Source organism: Lolium rigidum, chromosome 3 (genome assembly GCF_022539505.1).
Source record: "Lolium rigidum isolate FL_2022 chromosome 3, APGP_CSIRO_Lrig_0.1, whole genome shotgun sequence".
In the NCBI taxonomy this organism is placed as follows: Eukaryota; Viridiplantae; Streptophyta; class Magnoliopsida; order Poales; family Poaceae; genus Lolium; species Lolium rigidum.
This window is the reverse complement of record NC_061510.1, coordinates 17817553-17842543: the sequence shown is the minus strand read 5'-3', so window position 1 is coordinate 17842543 and position 24991 is coordinate 17817553. Positions and strand designations below refer to the sequence as shown.

Genomic DNA, 24991 nt, shown 5'->3' with positions numbered 1-24991 from the left:
CGGATCCGGCCTCCTTCGTAGGTTGGTTGAGATCCGGCTTCCTGTTCCTGGGCTGGACTTCATCCTTCAGGATCTACAAGCAATCGGGCCGCCCGATGGGCCACATGCCTCACCACCAACTATGGGCCACCCGGGCTTGCCGGATCTAGGCCATGCCGTTGATATACCCATAAAGTATACCCACAACAGTAGCCCCCGAAGTTCTCCGAGATTCATCATTCCTCCGACTTCATTCAGCTCGGATCCGAAGAGAATCTTGAAGAGCTTCAAAACTTTTACTCGATTCCGGGTTCATTCACTCGGGAACTCTTCGTCTTCAGATCGGGTATTGCAACGGAGATTCCGCCTTTCCCGCGCACAACCTCCTTATCTCCCGCGCTAAATTTTCGCAGATGCAAATCTTTAGCCGGAAATTTCGGGAATGCATGGTTAAGTTACCTCCACGTCGTTTTACCGCACTTGACCTTAGACACGTGTCATCCATCCAACGGTGCGACCGTTCCGTTTCTACCGTTGGATCCGAATCCCGAATCTCCGCGCGAAGCCTATAAATACCCCGCGGCTCGGTAATTTCTTCATTCTTTCACCGCACCTCACCACTTCATCTTCTTCCTCGCGCCGCGCCGCCCGACGGATCTCAACTCCGGCGAACCTTCCTCACGGGAGCTTCACGCGACGCCGCCTCAAGCCTCTCCTTCAACCAAGATTGCCACGGTTGATCAAGAAATCAACTCCGCCGCCGATTCGTGGTCATCGGAGGCTCGAAATCGCCGGCTCATCGACCTCCACTTCGCCGGAACTTCGCCAGACCGTCGCGCCATTGCCGGTACGTGCACCGGTCTTGTAGAAGAAGAAGTAGTCGTAGCGTAGATTTTCCGGTTACTCAACTTAGCTCGCATGGGTGCAGCCGGAAGCATGCCTCACGGTTCTCCCCATAGCACTGGTAGTTCTCCGAGTAACCCGGATCCCGATGCTCGTGGAACCAATTTGCCCGGATCCCCTTGCGTTCCTACCACCATATGTTTCCGACATCCGGCTAGCTCAACCATTTTCCGCATCTTCCAGCACCACTCCAGGCCGGATCCCCTCCCTCAAAGAACTCCAAGAGGAACTCGAAGGTCAAGCGAGGATGGCAACTAAAGTGCAGGAAGCGGAAAACAAGAGGGCTTCTAAAGCTCGGATCCGCGAAGGAGAACGAGGTCAATGGTGGCCCTGTGAAACCACCGACGTGGAGCTTAGAGAGCTCCAAAACGAGGGTATGATCTCCGCCCACTGGAGCTTCATACGCGACACCGACGTCCCCAAGCCCGGAGCCGGTGAAGTAGTTATGACCAAGGCTTGGGTGGAGCGCGGGCTGTCGCTTCCCTGCTCGGAGTTTTTCCTCTCCATCCTCAACATATATGGGCTCCAGCCTCACAACATCTGTCCAAACTCATACCTCCTCCTCTCGAACTTTGCAACACTTTGCGAAGGGCACCTCGGAATCCGACCGGATGTCAAGTTATGGCAGTTTTTCTTCCGAGTGAAGAAGGAAACAAAAGACAAAGCAATGGTGAACTGTGGGAGCATGACGTTTATGCTCCGACCTGGACGCATGTATCCACCACATGATTCGCACGAATCCGTCCGGTACTGGAACGCCGGATGGTTCTATGAAAAGAACATTTCAGTTTCGAACATCCATGATGGCCTACCCAAGTTCGTCAACGAGCCTCCGGAAGAACTCGCGAGCTGGAGCTTCATTCCCTCACTCGCTCAAACTCCGATCTTGGAGAAAGCGGCGCGGAGAATATCTTGGCTAGTCCATGACGGGCTAACCGGAGCTCAACTCACACTTAGCTGGTTCACCCGGCGGAACCAGCCACTGCGACATAATGCGCGGTTAATCTGCGCATACACCGGGGCGGACGACCTGCTCCGGGCTACCCGCCACGACCTTCCGGCTGACTCTCTGAAAAGGAGAATCAAAACGCTCGTGAAGATAGGCCGGGGCCAACCGGTCCCGGAATTAATCAAGGATATCTACACAAACGACCAGTGTCCTCCGGTAAGCTCTGTTTCCTTTGTTACTTCAAACTTCACAAGTTTTTTGGATGTTGACTTTAACTTATACTCATATTTCTTCCAGCTCGATACTTTGGCGGAGGAAAACTTTCGCACCATTCTTCGTGTTCCTGTCAGCGGCGACGGGGCGGAGGAGGTTCCGGATGACGAAGAAGAGGAAGAGGAACAGGCACCCCATAAGGCGGCCCCTCGACCTTCGAAGCGTCCCCGCGCCAAAGCTTCCGGCTCAGAAGCCGGAGCCAGCGGTGAGGCCTCCGCCAAAAAGCCCAAAACCGTGAAGCCCCCTCCGCTAAATTCGAAGAAAGCGGAGCAAGCTCGTCTGAAAATGCTAGCAACAGCTGGCAAACGCTCGCGCCCCATCATCCCCGGCGCCCCGTAAGTTTCCGAGTATGGCGCATCTCTATTTTGATGAAGTTATTTACGATGTGAACCCCTTCGCTTGCTTGTAGGAATCCGAGTACCGCCGCCACCCGGACCACCAGCCAAGAGCCCATTACCAAATACATGAAAAAGTCTCCGGCTGTTGGTCCCCCTACTCCAGCTCCGCCAAGCACATCTCACACTGCTCCTCAGGCGTCCCCCTCTCAAGCTGATCGTTCACCCCCTCCCGCCGCCAATACTCCGCCGGAAATTGTTCCGATTAGCAGCGAAAAGGTGGGCGGAGAAGATCCTAAAGACAAAGGACCTGCTCAAGACGAAGCAGGAGTGCAAGGTCAAGGAGAAACTGAAGTCACTTCTTCCGAAAGAGCCGGAGCCGGTGCTGGCGATATTGTCGTGTTTCCGAAGAATTTTGGAGATCCGACTGACCTCACTTCCACCCCCAAGGCATACGCCACTAAGTTTTTCAATAAACTTACTGAGGCGGAGAAATGGGAACTTGAACAAGACTTGCTCAACGCCATGCTGAACAATGCCTGGGGGAAACCTGATGTCGCCACATCGGAGATTCAGGACTTCAAGAAGAACGTCGGCCAGTTCCTCGACAAACTCGTCTGCAAGCAAAAGGTACTCCCCAGTAGCCCCCAAGCATGTAGGCGGAAACGTAGATGCACGTTAGCGCTTAAATGCTTAGACAAATATCACTTCTGGAAAGATTTTTAAGTTGAAGCAGTAGCCCCCAAGCATGATGGCGGAAAGGTTCCGGCAATAATGCTTTAAAGGAATCCACTGATACAGGCGGAATTTTTACTCCTGCTCTGTCTAATTTTACAGGAACAGCAGGCGCTGCATTACGAGCTGCACAAAAACATTGCCCTTCAGCGCCGCGTTACCTTAAGTCAGGCGGAAAATATCCGGACTCTGAAAGATGCGAATGCAGAACTAAACAAACAACTGGCGGAAGCTCAAGGTTGGTTTCCGCCCTTTGCTCATCACTTAATTCACATTCCGATTTTGACCTGTGTTATTATAGGCGCATCCTCGTCCCTTGTCACAGCCTCCTCGGAACTTGAGAACCTGCGCTCCTCGTACCAAGAATTGGAAACGAAACTAAAGGAGGCGGAACTAAAAAGGGAGCAAGCCGAGAAACAGCTGGCGGAGAAAAACTCCGAGCACGTCAGGGAGAAAGGCGAATTTGTATTGAAAAGAAATGCTGACAGCGAGACCATCAAGAAGCAGCAGAGAGAGCTCAGTGGGCTCCAGAAGTATATGGAGACCGCGGAACATCACTGGGACTTGCTCAGCGAGAACATCTTGGGTACTATGCTGGAACCTTGTCTAGATGTTTGCTCCGACCTTTTTCTTGTGCTCAAATTGCATACTTATATCCTGATTATCTCGTGCAGAGCCGCTTGGGTATCCGGAAAAGCGTCGGAATTTGTTCCCCCGAGACGACCTCCTTCAACTAGCAGGGGATGATTGCAAAGACCTCATCTCCGCCTCCCGGAAGATATGCTACAACTTATCCATCAAGAGGAGTCGTACTTGCAATGTTCGCAAGCTTATACAAAAGATGGACGTTCTTCCGGAGCTGGTGACGGATCTACAAGCATCATCAGCCCGAGGCGCAGCTGCGATGGCCTTGACCATGTGTTTGGCGCATAACTCGGAGCTTGATCTTGACCAGGTGACCGCCGGCGTTCCTCCGGATGCGAATGTCAATGCGCTCCTAGATGCAGTAAACGGCTACGACACCCGCATCGTGCGCAGGATCCGGCATGAAGAATTCTACGACAAGTTCGTGCTTCCTGCAGACGAGCCCCTGGAAGCCGAACTTCAGAAGGAGCGTGACGCGGAAGCACGACCTGCGGAATCCGGCACCTAGTTTACCTGGACCACCTCCAAGGATGCCCCCCAAGAGGAACCCAAGGATGGCGCTGCAGCTTCGAAGGAAGAAAGTGAAGAGGACGTGTCATCTCCGGCAGAGGATGCCGAGGAAGGGGACCCAAAGGGCAAAACTTCTCCAGCTAAGGTGGAGTGAAAACTTTCTTCCTGCGGGAAAAACAATGCATCATTTTGGCCCCAGCGAGGGTTTGTAATATAACTTTTAAATTCTTAAGTAGCTAGGGACGAAACATTTATGCATGGGCGGAAAAAACTTATCCTGCTATCCTTTAATAGTATTTGCATGTTTCGTTTTGTTTGGAAAGCAAGTGCTGATTTCTATGTTTTCCGGCTTACTCGCTTGACCTTCCACGAGCCGGAAGACCTTTAGCCGGAAACGCTCGCCAGCGGCGACGAAGCCCAATGGCAATCCGTCAATAACCGCGGAAACAAGCCCCCAGCCGAGGTGCCGGAAATCGCTACTAGGAATCCACGAGTTCGCAACAGAAAAAATTTCCACCAGAAAATTTAAGCTTACGTCCTAAAGGACGATTTTGAGAAATCACAACTTACATACACGCCTAGGCGGAAATATCCAGCTCTGCGGTTTTAGTCGGAAAAAAGCATACACGATCTAAAATGAACAAGTAAAGGAGGTAAAAGACTCAAAGAGTGAACCAAAAGCTTTTTTTCATTGATCATGTATGATTGTTACAATGTATGTAATTCTATGCTAAGTGTGGAAAGGACGTAGCTGTGCAATGTTCCAAGGACGCTCTGTTTCGTCGTAGATGTCACCCGGATCCTCCCTTTTGTGTTTCCGGCGCCAGTTAGCAGGTCTATCCTTTAGCTCTCGGAAATCGACCAGGTAGTACGATCCATTGTGAAGCACTTTGCTAACGACGAAAGGTCCTTCCCATGGAGATTGCAACTTGTGATCTTTCACCTGGCGAAGGCGGAGAACCAGGTCTCCGGCCATGAACGAGCGATTCCGGACTCGACGGCTATGATAACGCCGGAGCTTCTGCTGGTAAATGGTGGAGCGTTGGTAGACTAAGTTCCGAGCTTCTTCGATCAGGTCCACAGATAGCTGTCTGGCCTCGTCAGCGGTTTCTTCATCATAGGCGGAAACTCGCGGTGAATCGTGGATGATGTCGGAGGGGAGCACGGCTTCGGATCCGTATACCGGGAAGAACGGAGTGAATCCCGTTGACTCTGTTGGGGGTAGTTCGTAAACTCCACGAGACGGAGTCTAACTCCTCTACCCAAGCTCCAGCTGCGCGGCGCGGCCGGTTCTTCAAGGCGTGGTTTTATTCCGGATAGGAGGAGTCCATTGGCTCTTTCGACCTGACCATTGGACTGTGGATGAGCCACTGATGCCAAGTCTAGTCGGATCCCAACGTCATGGCAGTAATCCTTTAATTCTCCTTGAGCGAAGTTCGTGCCGTTATCTGTGATTATGCTGTGCGGGATGCCGAATCTCGTCACGAGGCTGCAGACAAATTTGAGTGCCGTAGCACCGTCGGCCTTTCTCACTGGCTTTGCCTCGATCTACTTACTGAATTTATCAATAGCGACCAAGAGGTACTCAAAACCGCCAGGAGATGATTTCTTTAACTTACCAACCATATCGAGCCCCCAGACCGCAAACGGCCAGGTGATAGGGATGGTCTTCAGCTCTTGGGCTGGAGCATTTGGTTGAGTAGCATAGTACTAACAACCTCGGCAGGTTTTTACCAACTTGTCAGCATCTTCTTTAGCTGTGAGCCAGTAAAATCCTAGCCGGAAAGCTTTGGCAACGAGGGACCTGGGAGCGGCGTGATGCCCGCAATCCCCTGCGTGGATCTCTCTGAGTATTTCAATGCCATCTTGACTGGAGACGCATTTGAGGAACACTCCCGTTGCGCTTCGTTTGTAGAGCTGTCCGTCAACGATTGTGTAGGATCTTGCTCGTCTGATGATCTGTCGTGCTAGGACCTCGTCCTCCGGCAACTTCTGATCAATGAGGTAGTCCAGGAAAGGCTGGGTCCAAGCCGGAATGATAGCCATCACTTCCTTTGCCGGAGATACTGCCACCTCTGGGTTTTCCGGGTTAGCGCCCTTAACTGAGGGTATCCGTAAGTGCTCCAGGAAAATGCCAGGCAGAATTTGCTTCTTGCCGGATCCGAGCTTGGATAGCATGTCTGCCGCTGCGTTATCGTCTCTCCTGACGTACTTGACTTCGTATCCGAGGAAGCACTTAGCGATCTCGTCAACTTCGTCTCTATAGGCCGCCATGACGGAGTTTCTGGCGTTCCAGGTTCCGGCTACTTGTTGTGCCACCAAGTCGGAATCTCCACAGCATATAATGTGTTTGATCCCGATTTCCTTAGCGATGCGCAGACCGTGTAGTAGAGCCTCGTATTCCGCCATATTGTTTGTGGCTTCGAAGTGGATCTGCAGAACATACTGCAGTTCTTCTCCGGTAGGGGATTTTAGGGTGACTCCGGCTCCTGAGCCTTGATGCTGCTTGGATCCATCGAAGTGCATGACCCATGTTTCTGGTTCCGGCTCCAGACTTGCATCCGGAGCTTCTGTCCAATCTGCAACGAAATCTGCCAAGACTTGGGATTTAACCGCAGTCCTAGGCTTGTAAGCGATGTCGAAGGCGGATAATTCGATGCCCCATTTTGCCGTACGTCCCGTTGCGTCGGCGTTGTTGAGAATCGTCGATAGCGGAGCCTTGCTCACGATCGATTATCGGGTGCTCTTGGAAGTAATATCTCAGCTTCCGGCTGCCTAGGAACACTCCATAAGCTAGCTTCTGAAAGTGAGGGTATCTTTGCTTTGACTCCGTCAGTACCTCGCTAATGTAATAGACTGGTCTTTGGACGTCATATTCATGACCTTCTTCCTTTCGCTCCACCACGATGACGAGACTGATGACTTTATTGGTAGCTGCCAGGTAAAGGAGCATTGGCTCTGACTCTACTGGGGCTGCCAAGATAGGTGGGGAGGTGAGTATTTCCTTCAATCCCCGAAGAGCTGCATCAGCTGCGTCGTCCCAGACGAATTTGTCTGTTTTCTTCAGCAGCTTGTATAAAGGTAGCGCCTTCTCGCCAAGACGACTAACAAACCTACTGATTGCTGCGATGCAACCAGTTAGTCGTTGCACATCTTTGAGACAAGTTGGCCGTTTGATACACAGGATTGCCTTGATTTTTTCCGGGTTAACCTCAATGCCTCTGTGAGAGACTATGAAGCCAAGGAGTTTTCCGGCTGGCACGCCGAAGACGCACTTCAGCGGATTCAACATCATCTTGTACTCCGCGGAGATTGTCGAAGGTTTCTGTGAGGTCGCTGATCAAGTCGGATCCTTTCCGGGTCATGACCGCGATGTCGTCAACGTAGGCGTGCACGTTCCGGCCGATTTGGTCCTTCAGGCACCGCTACATCGTACGTTGGTAGGTGGCACCTGCATTTTTCAAACCAAAGGGCATGGTGACATAGCAGTAAGTGCCGAAGGGGGTGATGAACGAAGTCGCCTTTTGGTCAGACTCCTTCATCCGGATCTGATGATACCCGGAATACGCATCAAGAAAACACAGAAGTTCCGCCCCCGCCGTCGAATCAATGACTTGGTCAATGCGCGGCAAGGGAAACGGATCCTTCGGACAATGCTTGTTCAAGCCGGAGTAATCGATGCACATTCTTAGTATTTCAGTGTTCTTTTTGGGTACGAGGACGGGATTTGCGACCCAATCAGTGTGGATAACTTCTATTACAAAACCTGCCTCTAGTAACTTAGCTAGTTCCATTCCTATGGCTCGGCGCTTCTTATCTCCAAAGCGTCGCATAGCTTGCTTCACCGGTTTAGCCCCGGGTTTATGTTGAGGTAGTGCTCGGCGAGTTCCCTAGGTACTCCGGACATGTCAGAAGGTTGCCATGCGAAGATATCCATGTTAGCGCGGAGGAACTCGACGAGCGCGTCTTCCTATTTGGGGTCCATGTTGGCTCCGACTGAAACCTGCTTTGAGGCGTCACCTACAATGAGGTCGTGCTTCTTGGTTTCTATCGCGGCCTTGAAGGAGGTCTTCTGTTCGGAGATCTGCTTCTTGGTGGTCTGCATCTCAGTCGGATCCACCGCGGCTCTGTAGCCTCGCAGCTCCTCTCCAGATATCACAGACTCTGCGAAGGCGGCTTCACCTAACTCGCATTCATGAGCCTTTTTGTAGTCTCCGGATACGGTAATCATACCTTTGGGACCCGAGATCTTGAGCTTGTTGTAGATGTAGCACGCTCTAGCGTGAAACTTGTGGTAGGTGGGCCTGCCGAAGATGACGTGGTAGGAGCTCTTGAAGGGCACGACCTCAAACGTGATCATCTCTTGGTGGAAGTTACTTGCATCGCCGAAGGCCACGGGAAGTCTGATGCTGCCCATGGAATTTGCCTTTTTACCCGGAACCACACCATGAAACTCAGTGGTGCTGTGCTTTAGCTGTTCCTTGGTAAGGTTCATCCGCTCCAAAGTTTCCAGGTACATGATGTTTAGGCTGGCTCCTCCATCCATGAGGCACTTGGAGAAATCATACCCGTCGATGCGGGGACTTACAACCAAGGCGTAGCACTCTTTCGGAATGACAGTAGGATGATCCTTCCTGTCAAACGTACATGGAGTTTTCGACCACCTGACATACTGCGGCACAGCGGGAACTGTGGCGTCCAGGATCCGGAGAGCTGATTTGCTTGCACGGACTGTTGGAGTTCCAAGGAAAGTGTGGTATGCGCCCGCACTCTTTTTGTCGAATGGGTTAGGTTTAGCTGCGGATCCAGCTTTGGGATCCGGCGAAGCGTCATCCTCGTCCATCGCCTCGGAACTGTCTTCATCCTTGTCCTTGTTCTTGCCCTTGCCTCCTTTGCCGCGTGGGCGGTGCTTTCGGGCTCGCTTGTATCCTGCTTCCAGGTCAGATTTGAGATCATTGACCCATTTGCAGTTGCGGTTTGTGTGAGTGGACTTCCCTGTAACCGGGTCCAGATGGGCCAGACAAGGCATGTCTCTATACTCTTCATAAGTTTGGGGGGCGCGGGTTCCGGCAGCAGTGACCTCTTCGCCACGCTGCTGGCCCCTTCCAGCTCCGCCCCCGCGGCCGCGGCCTCTTCCGCCTCCTTGGCCTCCGCGCTGGAAGGCCATGGCGATCAAGTCGGATCCGCCGCTCTTTTGGTCATCAGGAGGGTTTTTCCGCTTGGTGCCGCTGCTGCTGCCGTTATCACGGTTCTTCTTTTGCTGGTGCAGGGGGATTGCTGTAGCTGCTAGATCTCCGCCTCGCGTCGTCATCGGCGGCGGTATGATCACCGGCGATGGTGATCATGTCATCCAAAGTCAGCTTATTTGCATTGACCAAGCAGGTCGGCTTGTGCCGCAGCCAGTCCTCCTCGCCGCAAGCCACCAATGAAGGCGTGCATTGCTGTGCGGTTATCGACGTTCTCGCACTCGTTTCTGCATGCCAACCATCGGGTGAGGAAATTCCTTGATGTTTCACCCTTCTTCTGGATACATGCCTGCAGGTCGCTTGTTGTGGCAGGTCTCTTGTAGGTGCCCCTGAAGTGTTTCTCGAAAGCGTTCTTCAGGTCAAACCAGCAAAAGATGGAATTTTTCTCGAGGTCGCCGAGCCGGATCCGGGCTGGACCTACAAGGTACAACTCGAAGCATGCGGCGAGCGATGTTAGGGGTTCCTCCGCGAAGGTTACAGCATTATAGTAATCCTCAATCCAGTATCCGGCCTTTCTGTGCCATCATAATTCTTCAGATTTCCGGGTAGCTTGAGATTCATCCTTGGCTTTGGTTCCTCTCGAATCATCCTGCCAAAGCACTTTGGGCCAATGTAGTCAGATCTGTACTCATTGAGGCGTTCTCGGGCATCGCGTGGGCCACCGCCTGGGGTTTTTGAGCGGGAGCGGGATCTTCGGCCACCGCCTCCGCCTCCGCCTCCGCCGCTGGGTGGCGGTGAAGGGGACCTGCGAGGGGGCCTGTAAGATTTTTTGCTTCCGCCTTCTGAATCCCGGCGGTCTTCCCGAGGCTCGCTCCGGCTTCGGTGGCTACCTTCACCTTGGTGATAGTCTCCTTCGTCATTCCGGCTCCGGCGAGGCTCTGGCGCACGTTCCGCGTTCCGGCTCCTCCCGGGCTTCCGGCTCGCGATCATTATTCCGGCTCCTTCTGGGCTCGGGCTCATGATCGTTGTTCTGGTTCCGGCGTGGTTCCGGCGTACGCGCCCTGGTCCTTGGCGGTGGCATATTGTCGCGGATGTTAATTCCACCAGCCCCATGGGGCCTGGTGTTTCCGGCTGGACTGCGGCGGCAAGGTGGCGGGGGACGCGGGTACCCGTTAGGCGGAGGTGACGGATCTCGGTACTTGTTCCTACCAGTGTACATTGCATCCTTTCCCTTCTTCGGATCTGACGGAGGCGTCTTTGACGGCACGGGGATTGGATTCGGGTGCTCCCTTGCTTTTCTTCTGCGCTCCGTTGATCCGGTGCGCGACTCATCATCAGGGTGGCGATTGATACGGGTGTCCTTCTGCGCGGTGGATACACAGTGATCCGGATTGGATTCCAACCTGCGCGAAGTATCGGCCTTACTCTGCTGCTGCATTGCAGAAGCAACGAGCTTGCGGACGTAATCAATATCAATTTCTTCGTCCTTTTTGTTCAGGATTTCCGCCGCTTTCGCATGTTATCCTTTGGAGTTGCGAGCAGCTCGCTGTTCGACGGGGTTGCGAAGTTGATCCCGCGGGGAGGGATTGCTTCTCCGATGATTCTATCAGCCTCCGCCCGTGCGTAGGTCATTTTCACCTCCCACTCTTTTCTCATACTCTTGACTTGCTCGAGTGTTGCGGTGATTTCGCGATCCTCGTCTTTCAAAGCGATCCATGAGATGCGCAGCTTCTTCCCTCTCATCCAATATAGCAGACTGCGGTGTTGGCGAACTTCTTGGCCGTGGCCGGCATCTCCTTTCTAGTGGCCTCTAAAGCCTCCGGATCTGCGGCGTCACCAGGGGTTATTGGCTTGTTGAGGACGTCTGACTGTGCGACCAAATCCATGCGTGCTTGTGCAACTATTTCCTCCGGAGACAGGACATCCTCAAACGGACGTTCCCGATCTAACGGAGATCCGGCATTAGATGGTCCTGGGTCGGAGGTGGTGTTTTCATCTTCGCGTTCCTCGCTGTTCCAGCGGTGCCACGGTTGCGAGAACCCGCATAGGCCGGGCGGATTCAACTTCGGGCTGATCACCGTATCCGTATTCCTTCACCTTGCGATCGAACTCTTCAGTATCCATGGAGGTGGCATCCCCGGAAATTGGGCTTAGGTTGCCCAAAATCGACTCTTCAACCGGAGCTCCGCTTTCTCCGACAGCCTCTTGCTGATCCGGAGCAGCGTTGTTTTCCGGGACCTCGACCTGCTCGGGACCAGCTCCGACTTCTTGAGGGGCGGTTCCGGCGGTATGGGCCAAGAAGTGAACGAAGTGACACCTTTGCTTTTCTAACACCTGGGAGACCCAGGCGGATTCGCATTGGTCTTCCACCTTTACTTCCGCCCGTGGGCGGATTGGGTGGGTTTTGATTTTTTCGGATCTAAGGCGGAATCTTCGCTAGGAAGTTCCTGCGTCTCGGATCGGATCTTCGCGATCGCGTCCTGCTCGGCGGCGGTCGCGTCAGCGCTACTTACCGGTGGGTTTCCGTCGGAATCGACGGTTTCCCGATGAAGATGTGTATGCCGCCAACCGGTACGATGGAGAGCTTGACGGGGTCGGTTTTAGCCGGAATCCGAGCACTCATCCGGAGGGACGATTGGCAGATTTCCGGCGTAAAGGACACGCCCCACGGCGATGGTGTCGTCGAAGCTTCCCATGGCGGAACCCTCCCGGTTCCGGCCTCCGACGCCGCAGCCCCACGGTGGGCGCCAACCGCCGTTGCCTAATCGACGGTGCCTCGGAGGAGGGATCCTCACGAGGGGGAGAAGAAGTAGGGGCCATAGGGCGGAGTGCACACGGGACGGTGGTACGCGATTTACCCAGCTTCGGAACACCTGCACGATGACAGGGCCTACTGCTGCTTGTCTGGAATTATCTGGGCGCTTTCGCGTTATTACAATGGTTGTGGTTGTGCCTCTAGGGCTCCCAGGATCCGGCTTATAAAGACGCACAGATCTAGGGTTTACATGGAGAGTCCTAGCCGGAATACAAGTTGCCTAACTACGGTACAATGTCTTGCCGTGTTCGTCAAGGATCCGCCTTCCTCCAAATACGTGCTCGGATCCGGATACTTCATGGGCCGTCACGGATCCGGCCTCCTTCGTAGGTTGGTTGAGATCCGGCTTCCTCGTTCTCGGGCTGGACTTCATCCTTCAGGATCTACAAGAACCGGGCCGCCCGATGGGCCACATGCCTCACCACCAACTATGGGCCACCCGGGCTTGCCGGATCTAGGCCATGCCGTTGATATACCCATAAAGTATACCCACAACACTTTGTCTAGTAGATCCGATCTGTTATAGTAGTTCCTTGTTCTACAAGGATTAGTTTGATATCTGCATGGTTAGGCCTTACAAACGGGTTGAACGATCCAAAGAGTGCGTAAGGTGTGGTTTACTAAACCCTAAAGGGATTGTTCCGGGGATCAACTTCATGTTGGTTTTTAGGCCTCGTTAGGGTTGGTTTTCCATCATCTTATGTATCCGCTTAGGCTCAATTACGCGTAGGATGTTCCGGTTATGCAGTGAAAACCCTGATTATAGTAGATTGGCTTAGCTTGATATTGATAAAGCATGATCCCCGTGTCATTGTAAACCTAATGTGAACCACGGGGCAATCGGCTCTTTGAGCCGATCCACAGAACAACTTAAGAGCCGATCGAAGCTCGTATTTAATGTTTACGTGTTTGCCATGCAGGAAACGCAACGAAGCAATCCATCACCTTCCTGATCAGGTATAGGTCAGGTGGCACGCCCTTGCAACCGCCAGGACGTGTGCCGGAGCATTGCGGGACGACGACCGAGGGACTAGGGCCCACCAGCAGTCTTGGTACCCTCCCGGCTCTTCGTGTTGCTCGCCGCTGCCCGCCGGTGGGTTTTGGCAGGCAACACACCGTCTCTAAGATAGGTAATGGAGAGTCCACTTTATTCTGGAAGGATTTTTGGACAAATGGTGCAACGTTATGCAATCAGTTTCCGCGGCTTTTCTCGTTTGCTCGATCTGAAGACACTACTGTTGCTGAGTTTGCTTTGACTACAGACCTCACAACTTTATTTTCCCTCCCTCTCTCTATGGAAGCTCATGCTGAATACGAGCAAGTTCAACACTTGCTTGCTGATGCTAATATCACTGGTGATCTGGATACTCGGAGATTCATTTGGGGCAGCACTTCTTACACTTCAGCTCAATTTTACCAGTATATTTTCTCGGCGGTACCATGTGACAGAGCCTTGCGTGCAATCTGAAAATCAAGATGCTTGCCGAAACTAAATGTTATTCAAGGATAGACTCAATACCAGAGATATGATGCTTCGTCGACAATGGCATTTAAATTTAGGACCTACATGTGTCCTTTGCCAAGATCAGGTTTTGGAAACCCGAGAACATTTGTTCTTCGAATGCACATTTGCAAAAAATTGCTGGAATACTTGCCATATCGTTTGGGACATGGACTTGGCGATTGAAGCCCGGTATACTACAGCTAGATTGATTTTTGCTTGCCCTTGCTTTATGGAGATCGTTGCTTGTGTTGCATGGAATGTGTGGAAGGAACGTAATGATTACATATTCAGGGGTATCTTGCCTTCATTTGAGCGCTGGAGGGTTAGAGTCCAAAGTGATCTTATGTTGCATCGGTTTAGAGTCAAAACGGCCTTGGTTCAACCTCTAGTTGATTGGGTAGCTTCCAACTTTATATAGACAATGTTTCTTTTCCATTTTTTCCCACCTTGATTGTAATCTCGTCTAAACTTTTGTTAGCCTTTTGGCTTATATTAATATAAAAATTACACTGTAGGGCTTCCCCTACGGTTCCACGGTAAAAAAAGTTGATTATCTGATCACCTTTTCTTATGTTATAGCCATTCCTGTCTATCATGTTAGATTGATAATATCACATAAAAAATTATGTGACATGCCAATATTACCAACAATAAATTCAAACGTGAATCATCACATTATATTTTTAGAACACTCTTTTTTCATTCATGTAAGACCTTCTACATTTTGTAGATTCACTCATCTTGGACCATATACAGTCTATTTTTACTATGTATTTTCACTCATTTTAGGCGGCATCTAGTCCACTTTAAAGTAACTATATATATGGTCATATTAGTGAACAGAAGGAGTAGTAGTAGTTTACATGTCTTAAATTAAAAATAAATATATAGGATTTCCCATGACGCGACCATGTCACCTTTACATGTGTTTTTTCAGCATACGATGGAGACATTTGCGAGCTCAAATATGTGGCCGGTCGCTGCATCCTGAGGCAACGCCTGAATTGTGTTAATGGGCCACTTCTAGTGCGGCCCAATAATATGGGCTGTTGTATTGTTGTCCTGTTTTTACTTTTCGATTTTTTTTTATCTTTGTTTTCTCCTTTTGCTTTTCTTTTGTTCTCCTTTTATTATTTTATTTTTTATGTTAATGCTCACATGAAAATTATATTTACATTACTCGGCTTCCATGCTATTCTCCGCGATTGACTTTACCATGGAAGGCATGCCCCACGATGGTAACAGAGACTGCAGTGCTTCACGTCGCTCCATCTGAAACCAAATGATCAGAAAAACATGGTTACACGCGACCAAATAGCATCCGATCCGACAATCTCTGGCATGTCGCCCATTGGAGTTCGCCGGCGGAGCCTTCCGAAACTCGACACTCCGGACATATCAATGAAGACCGGCAACAATAAGATCTTCTTCATGGCATGAGAGGGATCATAGTACAACCTCCTTTATACAAAGCCGAGCAACAGCCCCCACGCCACTAGCCAGCTCCTAGCGAGGCAAGTATGCCACTAGGCTAGGAGACTCGGCCACCATCGCCAAGGCCAACAACGGCGACATCACCACGGTGCCAGTCCATCTCGCAGCCCGGCGCCCATAACCGTCGTACCAGATCCACATCATCGTCGAGGCCCAAGATCCCGAGCTGATTTGGATCTGGCCGCCACAACCATGGGGGCACTACCACCAGGTGGAGGATCTACATGTCCATCGTTGAGGCGTCGGGATCATCGCGGGAAGGCCGCAACATTGTGCCTCCGCCGGCACTCGATGTCATCACATGCGCTGCAAGGAGAGAGAGAGGTTGCCGTCCGCAGAAAAAATCCTTGCCGGCACCGGCATCGCGCAGGCTTTGCCCGACGGTGTCTCCCGACGGCGGCTGGAGGAGGAGGAGGGATGGGAATGACTGCATCAGCTGACGGCTAGGGTTAGGGAGGATGAGGGTCGTCAGATCAGGAGCTCTCCGAAACGTCAACCTGTTATGTCTCAATTTTATCTAATTTTTTTTTTGAGAAACACAGTACAAACGCAGACGCTCACATACACGCGCATACACTCACCCCTATGAACGCACACACGCACACCCTATCCCTATGAGCACCTCCGGAAGACTGAGCCGGCGGATTGGATCTTGAAATTGACGAAGTCACCATAGGCGCCTCGCTGTCGACGGGAACGTCGCCTCCCACTGAATGAATATTCCGCTTTATGAGACACACATATGTCAAACCTGGGGTTTGAACTCTGGTGGGCTGGGGGTACAACCACCCACCTAACCACCCAACCTCAGGTTGGTTCTCAACTTTATCTAAATTTGAATGTATCTACATATTAAAACTTGTCTAGAATATGCATATTTTAACTAAGTTGAGACATAACTTTTATTACTTAATCCTGCATAAACTGTACTTGGTGTAAAAAGAAAAGAATAATGTGAGCAATTTGTTCACATGAAAGTCCCTGAAATTCAATCATACGGAGTAGAAAATTTCGTTTCCTTGTCGTGCATAACCAGCCGAGCATGTCTGGCAGTTTATAGCCCGACGACGATCAGACAGGAGGCCCCCAGCCCGCCGCGCTGCAGCAGGAATCCCGCAGAAAGGGAGGATGGCGCCTAGCAGAGCTCAAACAGTTCTTATCCCCAACTTTCGTAGTAGCTCGCCATGCCGCCGCTGATTTCCTGCCTTTTCCTATGCCTGGTGTAAAATTCTCTGCCCAAGAACGTCATGCCATGCAATGGCAATGTTACACAACTGCAGAGATCGCTGCGACGGCCATTGGGCTTCTGTCACTCGTCAGGAAAGCAGCAAGAGGAGACGTGGTTGTGAATAGTTTTCGTAATATGTTTTCTACACAGTTTCTTGCATATATTTTTCCAATGAGTAGAGCTGCATGGGGATACAAAGGGTGTGTTTGGTAGCCCGGGGCTGCTCAGAATCTCTTTCTCCCTTCAACTATCCTGAGCTCAACTATGGTGAGTTCAGATTTTTGCCCTTGTTTGGTAGACCGGGTGTGTTGAGAGTTTCTCAGCTGAGAAGTTGTTTGGTTGTCACGTATGAGTTGAGCTGTGCTATACAAAAATAAAAAGCAATCTGGTCCCTGAATACAAACGGTCAAAGCAATCGGGTCCCTGAACAAAAAACTAAAAAGCAATCGGGTCCTTGTCGTCGCCGCCGGCGAGAGAAGCCGTCGCCGCCGGCGAGGGAAGCCGTCGCCGGCGAGTGGAGCCGCCGCCGGAAGGGGAGTCCCTCCTGCTCCGCGCCTGGTGAGGGCGAGCTGCTCCCCTGCTTTATTGCTGGTGGAGTATGCGTGCTGGCCATGGTGGCTCGCCTGTGGAGGCCAACCCCGCGCCTCGCGCCGGCGTCCCCGGCCGGGCCCAGCAGCGCCGCGGAGGCCAGGAACCCCGCGCCCAGCGCGAGCACGCCCCTCCTGCCGGCGCCGGTTGCCGACGCCGCCGCATCGGAAGACGCCGACGTGGACGGGGACGCGGAGGAGCTGCAAGAAGCGGGCGCAGCTGCTTGGTCGGGCGGCCGGAGGCGACGGGATTGGGCTGGAGGCCATGGCGGCTCGCCTGCGGCGGCCATGGCGGCTCGCCTGCTGAGCCTGTGCTGTGGAGGCCGACGGCGATCTCGGGCTCGGGCTCGGTGGAGGGAGAGAGAAGGGGGAGAATGGAGACGAAGAAAGGTGAGGGCGCGTGACCCCTGCGCGCTCGGGCTGAGTTGCGGCCTCGCGGGGGCGCGTTTTCGGGCGAGCAGAGCCGGGATGAGGAGCGAAGCTCGATTTGAGCTTCGCTCCTGGGCAGGGCTGCGACCCCTTTTCCGTATTGGTTGGGAGTTTCTCTGTTAGGCCGAGCCGGTCTAACAAACAAGATCTCCTGGGTAAAAGTGGGATGAGGAGAGAATATCTCCCCCAGTCTACCAAACACACCCTTTAAGTCTAACTTCAGATCTGTGTCCTTGATGGCATTGGCATGGATCGTGATACCTGACGTCGTAGCGAGACACGCGCGACACATACCGGCAATACCTGAACTCGATATCTTCCAAAGCACAAGCGAGGTGCACTGACCCATCACCATCCCGGAAGCAGCACCGGCGGCCAGGTGCAATCGCCGGCGCCAGCGCGGCGGCACGTCGTGCACCGGTGTCTCAGCCCGCCTCGGCAGTGACAGCATACCGGAAAGACTTGGACAGGAACCGCCAGGTGGCGATTGCTATCCCCTATCCAGAAAGAAAATACTTGTCTGAAAATAAAAGGATGGGGTTTCTTCTATGTGCTGAGTTTCTTTCTGAACAAAAAATACAGTTGCTGTTCTTGACACCCTTTGTCCGACAAGAGCCATCTGGGAGTTCAGGATATTCACGGTCACACTCAGAATCCATCCATCCTTTCACCAGACTGGCAACACGCACAAGCTGGGTTCAGTGTTGGGTGAAAAGAGGCAAGCTAGGCCTTGCATTGCATCGAGATCGGTGAGTCGTCAACTGTGCAGTGTGCCGCATGGGCGCCATCATCTCCTGCCATGGCAGGCAGGGAGGTTTTCCCACACTGCAGCGGATGACCTGACATACACGGGAAAGAGTACGTACCTCACGCACCCGGCAGCGCCATGCCCATGGCCGTGGCCATGCTTTGACGCCGCTGCTTTTACTGCACACATCTCAAGGGACAAACAATCAGACACGAAAAGCTTGGAGAACATTTGATGATGGTCAGCCCTAAGGGAATCTTAACCGGCCGACGGAAAATGTTTTGCCTATTGGCTGGGACATAAACGCGGCCCAAATTTAGGGTCAAAATGCGTCGGCGCGGATGTCCCACGTGACCACTACATCCTGCCTCAGCCTGCTTGGCAGCGACCCTGTCAGCTTCTTTTGCGTTCTGCACACCAAATTAATGGCGCAGCGTAGCGATGTAGGTTCTCTAGTCCTAGCGACGAGTACCCAACTTAATTCGTATCATCGCCGGTGCCTCAGATGTATAAAATGGGGTGCGAGGCCATTCCCTCACACAACCCTAGTTGCCTCTCTAATCCCCAACCGTAGCGCCGCCACCCACTTTCTCTCCATCCACTTTCTCCCCACGAGCTAAAATGGGTGTTTTAGATTTGTCACAAAAGGTATGTAATGTGTCATCTATCAATGAAAAATTGTTCAAAAACAGCAAAATGCGTCATGCCGATGGGGCACCCCCAGACGAAAACGGATAGTTGTGGCTTGAAGGCAATTTTTGCGTCCACGGGCTGACGCAAACGGATGCACGCAATCACTTTTGGCGTCCAAAATGCGCCGAGCCTCTAGAGATGCCCTAATTGTATTATTGCTTCGGAACTGTGGGTCAAGAAGCTTTGCAAAGTTGTAAACTGCACAGCCTAAAAAAGTACTCTCTATTTCAAAACAAGTGTAGTTAATTTGTTAGATTCGCACCTATCTAGACAAGTTTTAATGTGTAGATACATACGAAACTTATACAAATTAAATTCGGCTTATTTTGGAACAAATGGAGTAATTGACACAACGCTTATTTTGGAACAAAGGGAGTAACTGACAGGGCAGTTTCACCTTCTTCCTCAGAATATTATCATTGCAAATAAGTGAGGGATCTGAATGAGAAGGGACATGCCATTGCAAGAGATAAAAGGCCAAGATCTGAGCGAGCGCGCACACACACAGCTTTAAACAAAGGTATTGAGACAGGCATGAGTGAGTGAGAGACGAGTCCCATACATACGCCAGGCCTGGGATGGTCCCTGGAGTTAGGGAGCCCATCAGAGGCAACTGCAACTGCACCTGCACCATCCCTATCTTAGAGGGTGAGGCCCGCCTGCAAGCAGGTCCCCGTCCCCCCACACCCACAGGCCAGCCACACCCACCTGACTATGTCTACCACAACCACCAGCCTTTCCAAACACACAGAAATGGAGGCATCAATGTGCACAGTTCAAACATTAACTCACACCACCAGGCTCTGAAAGGGGTGGTGAAATGTAACAACAAATGAAATGAATCGAATATGTGCAACCCAGGCTGAATTCTCCTATCCAACAGCGAATTCTAGCTCCCCGCTTGCCCCTCGTCGACCATACGACCAGGGCAAGGGAAGTTAAACTTGACAAAAACATATGTTCATCCTCTCTATATATTTACCGAGGGCTCCTAAAAGGAGTCGAAACAAAGAAATGACAACAACATCTCAAGTGTTGGTGCACAGACCCCACATGGATTGCATAATTTTGCAAGGCGACCCCGTCTCCCCGCCGGGCCTGCTACAATTGCGTCGACGCTGGCGAGATCTTGGAGGACCACTGGACTCTACATACAACTTATGGTCCACAAGCATGTTAGCACAAGAACCAACCATGTGACACTTTGTACCGTAATGATACGTCTGGCCGAGCGTCAGCTCGAGCCATCCAGGCTTCTTGAGGCATCAACAGCTGCCATGAACTTGTGAGGCACCGTTTCTAGGATGGCCACTGATGGAGCAATGGTGATAGGATGCATGTCTTGTACCATGTTAAACTTGCACCGGCAAGCCATAGTTCTGGAATGACCTGATGTGGCCATCCCAGCTTGCACTGACTATGACCTGGCCCCAGGCATGTGTCGCAGCATTCTGGCAAGACGCCTTCAGGAACTTGTACTGAGATTTACGCAACGTAGAAGTCGCCGCCGAGTTGGATGGCAGCTGCTCCTCTGGCCATGTAGCTGATCCCCTTGGAGCAGACTCCGCAAAGAATGCCCTGCTAAGAGTGAAATTGCCAGATGGTAACTGATAGACAGTATCACCGTCTAGTGAATCTTCAGTACGACAGTGCGATGTGCTGTCCTGTATGTCGCAGAAGTCGTCGGGGACTTCTTGCCGCAAGGAAGGGATGTTGCAGGATAGTGAGATCGAATTCCTTGATTGTGCGGCGTTCCATGGAATCGCAACAGAGACATCGTTGCAGACAAAGCGCTCATACGACCACACATTCTTCACACGGCTTGTGATTGGGGCAAGTTGGTTTGCATAATTCCACATATAGATACGGGAGTCATCGCTAGCAGAGATAATATGATCTCCATCTGGGGTAAATGATGCCGCGACTTGGCCTGAGCTTTGCAATCCTGAGAATGGGAGACAGAAATGTGAGCTTAAGAGTCACAAATACTTTGAAAGTTTAAAACTAGAGTAGAAAAGGGCGCCAATACCTTTGTAGTTGGAAATCACATGAGCCCCATCAAGAATGCGGACTTGCGAGTCACCAGATGTTACCATCAATTTCTTTGGATCAGATGGGCAGTACTGTCAACACACGTTTTGAAGAAAAAGGGAATGTAAGAATCACAGATGATAATAAGTAGATTCCAAATATGTGTTAGAAGAAAATCCCATGTGCAGTTGTATAGATTTTAAGAAAGTACCTGGAAACCAACTATTCTTTTATGTGGAGACTTCTTTCGGCCATTCAGAGAGACTTGAGATTCCAGTTCTAGGTGATTTTCTGTGTAAAGAAAGAACTAAAATAAGAAGCTGGATACTAAAATGATCGCACAAACAGTATACACTTTTGCATACTAAAACACATTAGATAAAGAAAACAAGATTCTTCTGTTCCACAAAATCAACTTGGTTAACGTCATGCTGCATAGAATGATACCCTCACTACAAGTCTAAAGCAACTTTAGCTATTTTTGACAATACTGCCTTTTCCAGATATCCTAAACACTGAGGTGATGGTAACAATGATTTGAACAGTAGTAACTTTTAACACGATAATGGTGAATGTAAGGTGCTATATGTTCCCAAGATCTATATACAAGCAGGACAACATAATTATTCCAAAGGAGCATCATAAGTCCTGGGGTTCTATTTTACCAAATAATACTTACAGGCCTGTCAATCATGGGCAGTAAAGGAAGACCTAGTACTTTAATATAGAGAATTGATTAGATTTTTCTATTTCAATCTCACAAATCAGAATTCCATTCCCACAAAAAAAACAAGCCACTGTTGTGTTTCACTCGAAAAACAAAAGAAATTAATATTGTCGACAGCACATGCCACCTATTCATCGTTAAATGCACAAGCACTATTTCCTTAGTTTCCCAGCTAATTTTCAAACTAGTGAATGCCTATATCTAATCTTCACTAATGGCACAATTTCGTTTATTCATGGCGATGAAGAGGAGCATAACAGGGATAAATCGATGATACAGTTTGCACTCAAAAGGTCTAGTACAAGCTCTTTAAGCAAAACTCATGGTACCAAAACCAGCTACTGAAAACATCTGTGAGCATTCTCTTACTATTTATAATAAATATGTTGGTTAAACTACAAAATAACTACAGCATACAGTTAATCCATATGACAGACAGTTTTGAGACAACTTGCCTAGCAACTAGAGGATAGCAATAATCCTGATTTCGATCTTCTCACAATGAGGACAAGACAAGCTATCCCTATCATTACTAATTTGCATATACATCTAAGATGTCCTCATGAAAGCAAACGATATAGACATATTAACAAACAAAAGAGGATGTTAACTGAAGCTACTGTTTCCAAAAATCATTAGTTCGCCAATCATCAGGAAGTACATCTATGCAAATCAAATCTCAGAAACAAAACAACTCATGATTACCTGATGCGTCATAGTAGCGGCAATTTCCTGTTATGGTCCCAACCACTGCACCCTGAAGGAAACCAGCAGAAATATGAATGTGTTAGCGAATCACCAAACGATCAGTTGGTAAGAACGAATTAGTACAGGTATATTTGAACGAACCTTTCCATCAGGCCGGTAACAAACTGCGGTTACGATCTCCTTGGTATTAGCCCAGTCTACAACTAGGCATTTACGGACATCCCAAATGCGGACCAATCCATCGAGACAGCCGCTGACAAAATAGTTGTCACTTGTAGGGTTAAACTGAACGCATGTCACTGCATAATAGACGAACTCGATGTTAGTATCAGATTGCGAGGATTGGCGGGTTGCGAAATCCAGTAGTTCATGGGGGAAGAGGATTTACCATAGTTAGTGTGGTAGAAAACCTTGAGACAACTATCACTCCCGACCCGCCACAATCGAACAGTTTTATCCATAGAAGCAGAAAGCAAGTCCTGCACACAAGCAAGTAATGGTAGATGAGCATAACATGTATGGATCCTACAGGTAGATTGAAAAACAATGCCTGTGTGGAACTGCCACTCACCCCATTTCTTGACCATGAAAGATCCAAGACGGCGTCACCATGCCCATAGAATTCATGCACAGGCACCTGAGATAGCGCAAAGGTCCGGTGAGGGATGACGACACAGGCCGGATCCGCAACCCCCTTTGAACTCTTGCTATCTTTGCTCTTGCTCCCTTCACTGGAGTTGACAGGAGCCAGCTCAGAGTTTCCGTTGACGGTGAAGAACACGCAGGAAGGATCATCCTCGGCGAAGTCGAGCTCGTCGGGCCTCTCGCCTTCCACCACCCGCCACACCCGCACCGCCCCGTCCTCGCCTCCGGTGGCCAGATACTGCCCGTCACAGCTGAACCTCATGGTCACAATTGCCCCTTTATGCGCCTTGATCTCCTGCCCCCTGTACACCGCTGACAATTCCTTTGACCGCTTCCTGTAATGCCTGACCTTGACCCTGTCCACCTTGCCACCGGCCTTCCCAGAGCAGCTGCGGCAGGAACTGGAGGACGGCGAGTTGAGCTCGTCGTCGTCCTCCGCCGCGTCCGCGACGCAGGAACCGATGATGCCCAGCCTCCGCAGCCACCCGAACCTCCGCCGCCGCCGCCGCGCCCTCGCCGAAGACGCGGATTTTTCAGGAGTGGAGGGCTCGTCCGAGTCGTCCACCCGCCGCATCAGCTCCCGGATGAACGGGGAGGAGCCGGAGATCCTCTCGAATTCCGCGGCGGTGACCGTCCGGTTGGACCGGCGCTCCCTGAGCCTCCGGAAGCTCCCGTCTTGGCCCACCTCGTCGACCACGAACACCGTGCCGTCGTCCAGGTTCTTGAACACGCACTGCATCCCCTCCTCCACGGCGGTTTGATCCCGTGCTCCCGCCTCCGAGACCAGACCCTGGACGGCCAAGACCAGGTCGGCGGCGGCCTCGGGGGTGCGCGCCAGGACGATCTCCTGGCCGCCGCGGGCGCGGGCGCGGGGGCTGGAGCAGGGCTGGTCCGAGCTGGGCCGGGCGGGGGCGGGATCCAGGAGGCCCATGGAGCGAGCGAACCGCTGTCGGCGCTCGTGGACGCTGCAGGGGTCCGTGGCCCAGACGTCGAGCAGGCGCAGGGACCAGCCGCCGTCGTCTTGGTCGTCGTGGCGGCCCGAGCTCGCCGGCGAGGCGGCGGACCCCGGCGACAGGAGCTCCCTCGAGTCAAAGAACTCCTCGGGCTGCCGCTCCTCGTCGTCGTCGTCGCCCAGGGAGCGCGTCCGTGCCATGGCGCTGGTTGCTGCGGGCTCACCGCGCCTCACGCCAAGAAGCCGAGCAGGAGGCGAATCTTGCAACGGCGGCGAGCCGGGGCTGGAGCGGATCTCGCGGCGCTTGCAGTCGGATCTTGGAGCGGTTCCTGCCTTGCCCTCCGTCCTTTATGGCGCGCCCACTGCTGCCGCTGGCGTCGTGCCACTCCTCTTCTCTATCTCCTAGTTGGGGACGGACGGACGGACGGATGATGTATGTTGTACTGGGGCGGGCATGTGGCTATCTCCTAGTTGGAGTTGGGTTTGGGTTTGGGTTTGGGTCTGGAGAAGAAGAAGGGAGCTGAACCAACCAACCAACGAACCAAAGCATCCACCGCAGCAAAAAGCAAGCGAGTAGAGTGGCGCAGCAATAAAAAGGAGGGAGGGAAGAAGGAAGATGGTGGATGGATGGATGGGGGACCGTGATCGATGATCTCTGGGATCCGTTGCCATCGGGATTCATTTTGCACAGATCGGACGAGGTAAAAACACCAGCAAACAGGACCCTCTTTTTCATCTTGTTTTCTATATATCTCACCATGGTGGATGATGGTTTTATGTATGTTCCTAGTATGAGTTGAGTTGTTTTCTGGGGGGATATAATCACCCAATGGGGTGATTAAAGATTGTGAAATTAGGTAACCTGCCTTTGACTTTTCCAGGAGTTTCGAGGACACAAGTCATCGCGGGTTAAGA

The 24991-nt window shown here is 51.6% G+C and overlaps 1 protein-coding gene across 1 annotated transcript; it reads right to left on the bottom strand.

The window, feature by feature from the left end:
- Positions 1–19781: 19781 nt before the first annotated feature.
- On the bottom strand, positions 19782–24595 carry LOC124701234 (WD repeat-containing protein 44-like). The gene is made up of 7 exons (XM_047233279.1): positions 23051–24595; positions 22868–22958; positions 22621–22778; positions 22477–22528; positions 21256–21335; positions 21043–21136; positions 19782–20958 (listed from the first exon to the last, which is right to left on the bottom strand). Exons 1-7 carry the CDS (start codon positions 24275–24277, stop codon positions 20366–20368), a joined length of 2295 nt encoding a protein of 764 aa, XP_047089235.1. The 5' UTR covers positions 24278–24595; the 3' UTR covers positions 19782–20365.
- Positions 24596–24991: the final 396 nt, after the last annotated feature.

What these genes read in the sequence shown, in the direction of transcription:
- LOC124701234 (XM_047233279.1), bottom strand. Translation starts at nt 24,277, where the DNA reads ATGGCACGGACGCGCTCCCTGGGCGACGACGACGACGAGGAGCGGCAG. An exon ending in TTTCATGGTCAAGAAATGGG is followed by an intron (nt 22,959 to 23,050) that starts GTGAGTGGCAGT and finishes GCTTGTGTGCAG; the next exon opens with GACTTGCTTTCTGCTTCTAT. An exon ending in TGTGATTTCCAACTACAAAG is followed by an intron (nt 20,959 to 21,042) that starts GTATTGGCGCCC and finishes TCCCATTCTCAG; the next exon opens with GATTGCAAAGCTCAGGCCAA.